At 57.1% G+C, this 12,227-nt stretch overlaps 1 protein-coding gene across 4 annotated transcripts in view; it reads left to right on the forward strand.

The window, feature by feature from the left end:
- Nucleotides 1-655: 655 nt before the first annotated feature.
- The window catches only part of TFAP2E (transcription factor AP-2 epsilon), a 58,018-nt gene continuing 46,446 nt past the window's right edge, over nt 656-12,227 (forward strand). For 2 of the 4 annotated variants that reach the window (XM_006125955.5, XM_006125956.5), the window contains exons 1-3: nt 2,834-5,084; nt 5,511-5,957; nt 8,080-8,131. In XM_006125955.5, coding sequence (XP_006126017.1) covers nt 5,058-5,084; nt 5,511-5,957; nt 8,080-8,131 — 526 coding nt within the window. In that variant the 5' untranslated portion in view covers nt 2,834-5,057. Of the gene's footprint in view, nt 858-2,833; nt 5,085-5,510; nt 5,958-8,079; nt 8,132-12,227 lie in introns of those variants that run through there. The other 2 variants (XM_075909038.2, XM_075909037.2) reach the window with 2 other exon arrangements.

Consider the following 12,227-nt stretch of genomic DNA (forward strand, 5'->3'; position numbering starts at 1 on the left):
GACACACACCCACACTCACCCTGAGACACCCCCACACACTTACCCTGAGACACATCCAGCACACACTCACCCCTCAGACACCCCCACACACACACACATTCACCCTCAGACACCCCCCCACACACTCACCCCTCAGACACCCCCACACACACACACTCACCCCTCAGACCCTCCCACACACTCGCCCCTCAGACACTCCACACACACATTCACCCTCAGACACCCCCCCACACACTCACCCCTCAGACACCCCCACACACACTCACCCCTCAGACACCCCCACACACACTCACCCCTCACCTACCCCCGCGCACACTCGCCCTCCCCTATAATGGGTGGAACGTCAAACTACTGGCCTGGGCCCAGAGTGCTCGGTGCCCGGCGCCGAAAGGCACCAGCCCCAGGGGCAGCTCTGCGCGGGAAGCGGGTTTCCCGGACACCCGAGTCAGGGGCGCGGTGGGGCGCGGGAGGGGGGGGGGGCTTCCGTTTGGCCCCTGCCGCGGCTCCCCTCGGGGGGCCCTGCGCGGCTCTGGGGCGGCTCAGACCCACGCGGCGACTCCAGATCCAAGGATTCTAACGCGAGGCAGCCTCCCACCGCGCCGCGCACAGCCGCGTTCGGGCTGGACCCCACCCGGCCCGGCCCCGCGGCTCCCCCGGGGGTCACTGGAAACCTCCCTGGGCTCCTCGGGATTCACTTCCCCCGCCCCGAGCGGCCTGGGCAGGACCAGAAGCCGGGGCCCGCAGGGGGATCGGGCTCCTCCGGTTTGGTTGTGCGCGCCGGGTGCGTTTCGCGTCCAAGCCTCTGCCCCGCCATGCACTGGCAGGCTGGGCGCGTTAAGGAAGAACCCGGGTACCAGGTAAGGAGGCTGGCGGGGCTGGCCGTGCCCGGGGTGGGTTTAGTTCGTGGAGCTCCTTTAAACTCCGCTTTGGAGAGCCCGTGAGCTACAGGCCGGCAGGCGCCGCGGTGCGGCTTCTTCCAGCCTCCCTGCGCGGTGCCTCGCCGCCGTGCCGCTATGGGGTGCATTTCCCGGCTCCGAATCGTGGGTCCTCGCGGGAAGGCCGTGTGAACCCTGCTTTCTAAGGCTGTGAAACGATGCAGGGCCCGGGTAGTAGAAGAGCTGGGAGGCGAAAGGGGATGGAGGAGCCGCGATGGATCGCAGGGGTGGCCCCGGCGGGGAGAGGGAGGGGAAGAGCCCGAAATGGTCTTTTTCTCTGGATGGTCCAACGTGTGTGTGTGTGTGTGTGTGTGTGTGTGTGTGTGTGTGTGTGTGTGTGTGTGTGTGTAAAAGGGGGGAGCGGAATTTGCTAGCTCACAAACAGGGAAAGTGGACAAACTTAAAAAAAAATCCGACTTTGCTCCTTCACTCCCTGCCCCGGTCTCCGGAGGCGCACGGTGATGGGCACTTCGAGGGAGGGGGGGTCTCTCCCGGCACTACCTTTGCACAGCTCACAGAAAAAGGACAACACCAAAAAATTGAGTCTGGCCCTGCACTTGGTGGCGGTGGAAGGAGGAGAAAAGTAGCCGGGAGAAAAGAAGCCAAACACATTCATTTTACCATCAATCCAAGGACCTTTCTTCTCCCCTGCGGTGTTTCTCATATTTTTAACAAATCCATGATATCTCCATTGTCAGGGAAATACGCTGATTTCTTTGTTTGTTGTTATTATTTTCCACTCCGCAATAAACAGCTTAATTCTCCTCTTCCCGACTTGGTGCCGCAGGCAGAACGTTGCTATGTTCCCTGTGCGTTTTTCCGCTCCGCCTTGCGCCAAGTCCTTGCCTCTTCTTGGCCCTGCAGGAGCTGGGAGAATTACAAATATCGAGTTTGCAAGGGAGCTCCTGTTGCTGTTGGGGGGAGGGGGCGTTGGGGGAAGAAAATGATCCGGTTTCTCTAAACACAGTAAATTGAGAGCAAACCACTGTCCTATGTTATTTCAGTACAAGCCCGTGTGTACCGCCAGAAATTTACTTCTCGGGATGTAGGCGTGCATGTGTGATAAAGGAGCAGAGATCTAAATTTGTGCGCGCGCGATACAGGTGTGAATAGATGTGCGCGCATTGCTCCATTAGGCGCGCAATTATCTTTCTGTGAGTGTCTCATTCTAAAGACAGAAGCGTAGTTGTGTGTGCGGTAAATGAGCTGTTGGCGCATTATAGACTTCTGAGTAGTTATGAAAGTCCGTGTCTATAGAGATATATTTGTGTGTGTGACTTTGTTGGAGTATGTGTGTGCAGAGCCATTTGTGTGTTTGTGTGTGTTCAGATACTTTTCTGTGTTTTTGTACAGACTATTGTGTGTATGTGTGCAGATCCGTTTTGTGTTTTTTTACAGATTTCTATTGTGTATTTGTGTGTATGTATGTGCAGAGCCGTTTGTGTGTTTTGTACAAATGCTTTTGTGTGTATGTGTGTGAAAATCAGGGTTTGTGTTTGTACAGATATGCTTGTGTTTAGTGTGTCTGTGTGTGCAGACCCCTGTTTGTGGTTTTGTACAGATACGCTCGTGTGCTTGTATGTGTGTCTGCAGATCTGTTTGTATGTATTTGTACAGATACTCATGTGTGTTTGTGTGTGTGTGTTTGCAGATCTGTGCGCGCGTGTGTTCAGATACTTTTTGTGTGTTTTTACACAGATTCTATTGTGTGTTTGTGTATGTGTTTGCAGATACTTGTGTGTGTTTGCACAGATCCGTGTGTATTTTTGTACGAACACGCTTGTGTGTGTGTGTTTGTACAGATTTCTGGTGTGTGTTTGCACAATTCCGTGTGGTTTTGAACGTCTACGTGTGTATGTTTGAGTGTATGTGTGTGCAGATCCGTGTGTTTGTACAGATCCATATGTGTTTTTGTACAAACGCGCGTGTGTGTACACACAGATTTCTGCGTGTGTTTTTGTACAGATCCGTGTGTGTTTGTTTGTGCAGATCCGTGTGTGTGTTGCAAGGCACAGATCTCACGCGTGAGGGTGCCTGCGCTAAACTGGCACCTATCGGAGAACTCGCCTGACTTTATCACTCCGAATTTGCTGAGGACTTTCGAATGCTGGGCAGGAATCCGGGTGGGGGATGGGGTGTCCACACAGTGATTTTGTTGGTTTTAATCCACACAGAACCCCCATCTCCACCCCCGCCCGCCTCTCACCAGCCCTCGCTCGTTGACCGGGGTTGCAACCTGCCTCTGCTCCACGAAACACCTGCGGAGCTAGGGCCGGCGAAGGACTGGGACAACGCCTCTCTCCTGGCCCCGAGCCGGGGCAGGAACGCTCCACTTTCCCGGGGGAAGGAGCAGGGTGCTCCGAGCTCCCCAGCCTGCCTGGGCCCGGCCCGTTCGCCGGGTCACGCCGCCAGACAGGCAGGCTGCGGATCCACAAAGGGTGGGGGACTCACTCCAGCTGGGAACCGGCCTGTCCAGCTCCCCCCGAGCGCTTCGTGTTTTCGCTAGCCCGGGGTCAGGCTCTGAACAAGCGCAGCGCTGGGGCGGGTGGCAGAGGGTCGGCGGGGACTGAGATGAATTTCCCACCAGATAGAAGAGAGACAGAGGGGCAGACAAACAGCTTCATTAGCAGGGCGGGGGGAGGAAAGTGGCGCAAACCCAAATGCCTCGGTGCCCCTGGAGAAGGAGGGTGGGAAATCATGACCCGGTGGCGCTGAGACGCGAGGAGAATTCTTGACAACCCGAGCGCGGCGGAGGAGAAAGGTGCCCCCGCGGGGAGCGAACTGGGCGCACGGAGAGCTGGCGGAGGCAGCTGCGCTGAAGTTGCCCGTTTATTTTCAGTCGCGCCCTGACCAGCGCTCATTCGTGAGTTTCCAAAGGGCGCAGAGGGAGCCGGGCGAGCAGGATCGATTGATTTCCGAGGCGGCCGCTGGGAACTGCGCTGCTCTTACGAGACAGAAATTAACACCTTGCTCGGGCTAATAAAATTAAACCTTAGAGCAACACAAACGTTTCCTTTAAACCTCGAGTCACCTCCACCCCGGCGTCTTCCCTCCCCTCCCCCCCCGGCCCAGCCTCCTCTCAGCCGTCTGAAATCGGTCTCTGCTCCCCTCCCCCACCAGCCCGCGGGAGATTGCGGACACCAGTGGACTCGAGAAAAAACAACAAGAGATGCAAAGCAGTTTTGCAGCCTGCTTGGAAGCCGCAAGGGTTGGGATTCACCGGCGCCCGCCGCAAAACCCGGGGCTGGTTCTTGAACGGGGAGGACTTTGTCGGTGAGTCTGGGCTCCGCACAGAGCGTGTAAGAACGGAACAAAACCGCAAGACCCGGATCCCAGGGCAAGCTGCGCAGAAAGGCGCCGCGAGCCTGCAAAGCCGCGCAGGAGACAACCCAGTGGTTCCAAATCCAGATGAGAGGAAGAGTTAATGAGGCGTCTGGAGTTACAGTCCCTGCTGCCTTTGGCTTGCTAGGGATCTTCCTTCTGCTGCCTCCTCTGTGCCCCCCCGAAAAAGAGACCAAAAGCGGGGGGTTTAGAAAGCACTAAGAAAAACGCTAAAAGCAAACTGCCTTTTGGCCAAACGGATTCTCTCTCTCCGCGTATGTGTGTGGATGGGTGTGTGGTGTGGTTTTAATCCAGATTCCGTTCAGTGTAAACGAATCTCTCCGGCTGAGAGACAAATCCACACCGATTGAAAAAAAGATTCTCTCCCTGAATGTCGTGATTGTTTAACCAAAAAAACAAAAACCAAAACCACAACCAGAAAGAGACACCAAAGTCTCCCCGTCCATGAACTCGAAGGGAAGCGGCTCTGTCTCTTTAACGCGCGCGCCCGGCGCGTCCTGCGCGCGCCCGGCGCTATAACTGGCGTGCATGGAGTTGGTCTGGGCTCAGAGGGAGACGGAGTGGGAGATGGGAGCCATCTGAAATACTTGGAAACGGAGCGATTTGGGTAATTTAAAGGAACAAAGCCACCCGCTTAGCGCTCCCCCGCTGGATCTGGGATTTTCCTCCATGGAGCTGCGGAGCTGCGCCCGATTTTAAAGGATTGCGACCGGGGGTTTCTTTTATCCCGCCGCCTCTCTACTTTGGCACCGTCCTGCAGGGTCCCCCCCCCCTGCACAGATGTTAGTTCACACTTATTCCGCCATGGTAAGTTGGAAGGAGAGGGGGGAAGGGGAGTCCCTCCCCAGCCACTTGTCCAAGGAGCCCCCCAGAGCGGTGAAGGCAGACCGCCGGGCCCCTGCGAGGGGAAAGGGCTTTCGCCCTGTATCGCTCAGCGCTGGGGCGGGTGGGGATGAACCTCAGCTCCCAGCGGAGCAGGGAAGTGGAGGCTGGAGCGAGGACCTGCCCGGCCAGGGAGAGGAATCTGCGGCGAGTCGGGGCCCCCCACGTTCGTGTCCCGCTGCGCTGCGTGGCGGCTCCTCTCCCTGCCAAGGGCGGACAGCGGATTCCTCGCCCCGTGGCGGCCCTGCCAGGCCGGGGGCTTTGCCCGGGGCATGGGGACTTTCTCTGCGCCCAGAGCCGGGCCCCTAGCTCCGCCTGACCGGCCTCTTTCTTCTCCCTCTGCCTCCGCAGGACCGTCCCGATGGGCTGAACGGGGCCTCCACCGGCGGCCGCCTTTCCCAGCTCTCCTCCCTGAACCAGGCGGCTTACTCCTCGGCCCCGCCGCTCTGCCACACGCCGGCCTCGGACTTCCAGCCCCCCTACTTCCCGCCGCCCTACCCGCAGCCCCCCATGGCCTACTCGCAGAGCCAGGAGGCCGGCTACCCGCACCTGGGGGATCCCTACAGCACCATCAACCCCATCCACCAGCACCAGCAAGCCGGCTGGCACTCGCAGCGGGCCCGGCAGGAGGAAGCCGGACTGCTCTCGCAGACTCACCGGGCGCTGAGCCTGGATCCCCGCCGGGAATACCCGGGGGTCCCCCGCCTGCTGCACGGGCTGGCCGATGGGGGCCACGGGCTCGGAGACGGGCCGCTGGGCCTCCACGGACTCGGACATCCCAGCCTCGAGGACATCCAGGTACCTGGCGGGTTCGCCAGAGCTGGGGCGGGGGTGGCATCCGAGCACTTAACTGCCCCACGCACAGTACAACCTCGGGGGCTGCGTAGGGGCGCACCCCAGGGAACCTGGCTGGCGGGGACTAAGCAGCCTTTGTCGGCTGGGACCGCTCCGTTCCCCCCAGTGCCCAGATGCCAGCTGACTGCCTGATCCCCTTTGCTTCCCCCCTCCCCTCTGCGTAGCCTTTCCGGGGAATTCCGAGGGGGGACAGGGCGTGGGGCAAAGCGATTAACAGGGGAAGGGGGTTATTCAAAAGGGGGGGCTGACGGGGAGCCCCTTTGTCTGAGAGAGGCTGTTCGGAGGGGGGTGTCAGTTCACCCTAAAAGTGCCCCTCGCTGCTCATCACTCCGGGGTGAGCGGGCGACTTGTAATTGGGTTTGTCAAGGCGGAGAGCGACCCCCCAAAGTGATGCGAGAAAATGCCCGGCTGGTATTTCAGAGCCGAAAAGACTCCATTCTGCGGTAACCCGGGTTAGGACCTTCCCGCTTGGGGTAGGGGGAATTTTCCCTTTCCAAACGGACGGGCCCGGGTCTCAAAGGGCAGCTGTGCCTTGTTTCTCTTCGCACCGCTCCTTTCCCACGCGGCGTCGTTTGGGTTTCTTTTTAAATAAAAATAAGAATAGCATGGGGAGGTTGGCCCCCGAATTGTGGTTTCTTTAGTGTCGGGGAGGACAGAAGGACACATTTCTGTTTCCAAATGGGAAGGAAGAGGGGTTGCTTTGCAAACGCGCTACTTTATTTTGGGGATCTTTGCTGTAAATTCTGGATTGGCTGCAAATCAAATCCAAGGCTCTCCTTCCCAATCCCTTTTCCTGGATTTGCGCCTCCGCCCAAATTCTGCCCGCTTTTGCCCCCTAAAGAAACTAGATTTCCCTTCTGCGATCTAACATGAAATGTTTTCTAACTTTTGAGCAGCGCGATGTTTTCATTGTATACAGTGATATTAGCCGCAGAAGGACTCGGGGGGACGAAACCGATATTTACAAAGCATTGTTTAACTGTTTGAAAAGAAGGGGCGAAACACTAGCTTGTTTATAAAGGACAGAAATTTAGTCATCCCCTTCGCTTTTATTCAATTATTCAATTATGTCACAGCGATGCTTTCATTGGGCCATCAAAGAGACAAACAGTTAAAGAGCGTAGAAAAGGAATAGTGGCACTTTTATTGGCTCGCCTTCCCAAGTGTCTCGTATGAGTTCAAGTTAATATTTGTAGTTTCGCATCGTTTTCTTCATTCGCGGCTAGCAGAGTGCAAGAGTTTTGTAGAGAGCTTCAATTACTTACGTAAAAACCCCAAACATACAAAAAACCCCACCCCGTTTCGTGTTTTGTTAATATCCACGTGCTTTTTATTTCGGGATTTGCCCACGCGTGAGCAACGGGACATATGGAGAAAGAAATAATTATGCGCAGAGACTAAAAAACGCCCATTAAAAATATTTAATCCCCAGTTCAAGCGATCTTTGTTTTAATTTTAAGGAGCCATCTATTCTATTAAGAGAAGTCGGTCCAATCAAAAAATATGGCCTCGCTTTTCTGGTCTCTCTTCATAGCCTGAAACCACGCTGCGCACAACCTCCTTCGCGATCCCCCTTCCAGCTTGGATTTTTTTTTTTTTCTCCGTCTGCCGCTTGGAGGCAATTGCAAACTGCCCCCCTCCAAATAAACCCCCTGCCAGGAATTAGCTCACGAGTTAGCTGAAACGATTCTTCCTCTCCCCAAGAGATTGGGGCCGTAAATTCTAACGCAAAAGTCTGTGCGTGGCTAGCAAGAAAGACCAGACCTAGTTTCTTGCCCTCTGTAACAAAACAAAACAAAACAAAACAACCCTAAAGTTGGTTTCAATCTGATGAAATAGCCCGGGTGGTTGTTCCGGGGAGCTGCACGAATCCATTTGCAAGCTCACTGTATTTAAGGGTCTGCTGGATCTCATTCGATCTTTATTTCCATACCCCCCCCCCCGGGAAGCCCAAATCTCTGCCGCTGGGGTGTGTGTGTGTGGGGGGGGGGGGGATGGGGCCCGCACCTTGGGGTCTACCCTAGAAAAAGCAGCACCCTGATATTTTTGCCTTGCGTGTTTTCAGGCGGTGGATGAGGCGGGGCTGAATTTACTGGATCAGTCGGTGATCAAGAAAGGTAAGCGGACCTCCCCTGCCAACAGGGGCTGCAACGGACGGTTGATGAGGAGCCCCGCAGCGGGGCAATTGGACCCCGGGGGAGGGGGGAACCCGCCATCTCTGACGCTGCCTAGGGTTTGAAGCAGCCGGGTTTGCTCCAGAGGCGCGCTCCGGGTCCCTCTCCGCGTTATGGGGTCCGGTCCCTCCCTGTATCTTTTTTTTTTTCTAACGACTCCCCTAAAACACAGCTCGCGCCGCTCAGGGACGAGCTGCCAATCCGGGCTGCTTGCTCCAATTTCCGGACTCGGGGCCTGATCCAATCTCCGGTGTCTCGCAGAGACCCTCGGTTTTTCCTATTAAAAGTAATTACTTCGGGGCCTGCCCGGCGTTCAAATGCATCCTCTCTGCCTCTGGATATTTACTGCCTCATAAAGCACTAACAATGTCAGCGCTCACAGGGGCAGGAGAAACCTGGGGCGGGGGGGCTGGTGAACTGGAATCTGCCCCCCCCCTTGCACACTCCGCCAAACCCGCGTGGCCCTGCCTTGCTGGCTCCATACGCTGGAGCCTGGGGGGAAGGCCCCGGGTCCGGATCTTCCAGGAGTAGGAAGAAGCGAGCAGGGGAGGGTGTCTGTGTTGTGTTAAGCCGGGTGCGTCTCTCCCGAAGCAAGGAGCTGGCGTAAGGCGTTTCGGCCTCTCTCCAGATCCGGGCCATGGGGCCCGGCTGGGGCTGACAACCGAGGGCTCTTTTAATCGGCCTCCTTCGGCCCAGGTATCTTTCCTAAACCAGAATCAGACAGCGCGGGTGCGCCTGTTCTGGGGTGCTCCGCAGCCCCCCTCTGAACGGGCCCCCGGCGAGCTGGCCAGGTTGGGGCCTGATCCAAAGCCCGTGGAAAAACTTCCAGGGATTCCGGTTGGCTTTGGATCGGCGCCTTCAGCAGCCAGGACCACCAGGGGCCAGTGCAGCAGGGCCCCGCTCCCCTAGAAAGCGGCAGCGTTCGTGGGGCCGATCTACTCCGGATTAGTCCTTGTCCTCCGCGCCTGCAGCTCCGGATCCAGGGCGCGCCCAGCGCTTGGTGGGCTCCCCTTTGCTGAGCGAACCCGGAGCTGGGAGGGGGCAGAGTTTCCCTCCCTCTCTCTCCCCAGGAGAGTAAATAGAATTAGGAAAATATTTTTAAAAATAGACTCTGACTTGGGGAGTGGGGGGGAGGGGAGGTGTTCCAGCCGGGAGAGCTGCGCCGCGGTGGAATCCTTACAAACTTCGGCCATCGCTTCCCAAATTCAATCGGCCTTTGAGTCTGTCAGAGCCTCACTCGGCCCCGTCTGCTGCGGGGCAGTAAAATGGAGCAACCAAGGAAGGACAGTTTAAAAAAACCAAACGAGTCGTGCAGGGTTGGAATCGCCGGGGGGGGGGGGGGGGGGGAGAGGGAAGGGGACAGAGGCATAAGAAAGAAAAGGGACCAGCTGGTTTCTCAGAGCCCTTCAGCTCCCCAGGAGCCCGGCCCGCGTGTCCCGGCAGATGCCCCGCTGGGCTGCGTACCTGGGCCGGGTAAAAAACGTGCAGCGAGAGCAGCAAAACCGCAGGGGAAAAACTCGAACAAACGAAACATTCGGTTTGATTCACAACGGCTCGCGTCTGCACGGGGGGCTTGGATTAGAGTCGGCCCGGCGTGCGTCTCTTTGTCCTTCGCCTTCTTCCCCCCCCCCCCCCAATAGTATTCCTGCCTTACAAGGGGTGATGGAAAAATCTCGCTCTAGGTCCCTATGAGCGTGGGATGTGCCCCTTGTCCAAGGCCAAGTCGCAGGCCAGTGGCGTAGCCAGGGTGAGCAGCCAGACTCCGGAGTAAGGCGCTCCGGAGTACAACTTTTCCAACCAGGAATCTAGGAGAGGCCGCGGCCCAGTGACACTTGCTTGTTCGGAAGCTCCTAGGCCAAGCCGAGCTGTGCCATGCGGGCAGCGCTCAGAGTCGGGCTTATGCGTTCTGGGCAGCGTTTGGCCAGCTCCCAGCCGCTCACGTGGGCTCAGGGCAGTACCCACTGGGCTGGGAGATGAAGGGAGACCAGCATGGAGCCTGGAGGTCCGAGGGGGAAGGGAGGGAGGGAAACCTCCAGGTTATTTCCACCTTGCTCTGGGGGAAAGCCGGAAACTCAGAGCCAAGCCTGTTTCTCCCAAGAGTGCGCCCCGGAGGCTGGCGAGGCTGCTGAGCCAGCAGGCCGTGGGGTGTCAATTAGACAACTCCACAATAACCCCTGTCCTATGACAGCAGGCCTCGGAGGAGCCCCACCTATGCGAGGGGTGTTAGCCCGTCCCGCACTGTTCATCAACCTCCCCTCCTCTCCAGTGTGCGTGGCCGGGGAATGCAGGCTCGGGCCGGGCCCGGGGCAGACTTGCTCCATGCAGGACTGGGCGCGTAGTTTGCAAACTGTTCCGGGAACTTGGCGGTCTCTGGAGCCCGGCCGGTGCTGTGCGGAACCCAGCTGTAATTAGAGCCAAGCCGTGAGCTCACCGGTTATTTCTCCCACAGACTAAAATATCTGCGGAGAGGGTGGTATGTGCTCCCATTTTGGAAACTGCCGCATTTATCCCATGGACCCTACCGGCTCCGAGGGGGGCTTTATGGTTAAACCCAGGCTAAAGCAACTTTTAAAAATAAAGTGCCGCGTTTGCATTCCTGCCCCTCCCCCAAACAATCTACCCCAAAGTCATTGCACAGTAATAGGCAGCAAAACGCTTTCCAGCAGTGACACTGGGGACTTCAGGGGCTGGCTTCGTATTTTCAACAGTTCATTGCGCGTTGATGGCGCTGCGCCGCGCAATTTGATTTCGGGATCCTAGCATCTGGGTCACACGCCACATACCCTCCTTCCCCCATGCACCTTCATCAAACCAGATGAAAGCGGGAGGAATTCCTGGGAAGCTATTTGAATAAAAAAAAACAAAGAGCAGCGACAATTAATTACCGCGCTGTATTTTGGAACGAGCCTTCTTCTAACGAATGCAAAATAAAAGGCATTAACAACTGTGACTGCAAACTACCCAGCTTTGATTTTAGACAGCAGACTCCTCCGCTCCGCTTTTAAAACGCGACTCCCTCCGGAAGAGCCGAATGCACTGGCTTTTCTTTTTGTTGCCAATCTGTCCTAGTGAGGCCAAATCCCAGACCGGAGCCAACATTTTTCTGGGTGCGTTTCTGTTGATTTCGGACTCAGTCGGGGTTTAGACTAGAAAGGTGTTTGCAGAGGGAGAAAGGGGTCCGGCTGGGTCCCGCATTCTTGCAGAGGGAGCAAATGGTCCTTGGCAGAGGAGAGTGAATGCGATTGAAGAACCTGGTTGATTCCCCCTTTCCCCACTAGGAAATCGTTTCTCTTGTTCATGAAATTATCCGGGCATGTGCCACACGGGGTGAGGTTCTTGCTTCGCATTGCACTGGGGCGCTTTGGGGAGGAGGGGGACTCGAACGTGAAGCAGGTAACCGGGGTGAGAACGACCGTCTCCAAACTGGCAGGCAGTGAAACGTGACGAATAGCGGAGGGGAGGCAGGACATGACTGAATCTCGGGAGGAAGGATCAGTCCTCCCAGCGGCATAGGCTCGCTTTCCATCTGCCCTCCCTGCGCGTCCCGGCTGACACTCTGGGCCAGTCGCGGTGGGATTTGCAGGACCGGCCCCAGACAATTCCCTCGACTTCAGCCACTTGCACTTGAATGAGCCCGGTCGTCGGGGGGAAGGACTGATCAGCCAGAAACTCAGGCCGGGCCCCGGCGGGCGATTGTCTCCCTGGGCGCAGGAGAAAAGTAGGGTGGGAAAAGCAGAGGCACCTCCCCGGGCAGGCAGGAGCCGCGGGTCCCATGGGCAGGGAGAACTCTCCAGGTAGGGCGAGTTTCCGAGGACAGTTGCGAGGTGCTGCTCCAGTTTCAAGTTGTTCTTTGCTTTGCTTTTCTTGCGCCTCCCCTCCTCCGAGTCCAGGAGACGCAGAGAGTCCGGCATACAGGTGTCCGCTGGGGTCCTTCTCCGAGGAGGCTCAGGGGATGGAAAGGGCTCTCATAAAAACGCAGCTTCGAGACTATTTTCTCATCTTAGTTTGCAAACACCAGACCAAGACTGAAGAGGCCGCG

The sequence above is a fragment of the Pelodiscus sinensis genome, chromosome 26 (genome assembly GCF_052426305.1).
Source record: "Pelodiscus sinensis isolate ZL-2025 chromosome 26, ASM5242630v1, whole genome shotgun sequence".
NCBI classification, from domain to species: Eukaryota; Metazoa; Chordata; order Testudines; family Trionychidae; genus Pelodiscus; species Pelodiscus sinensis.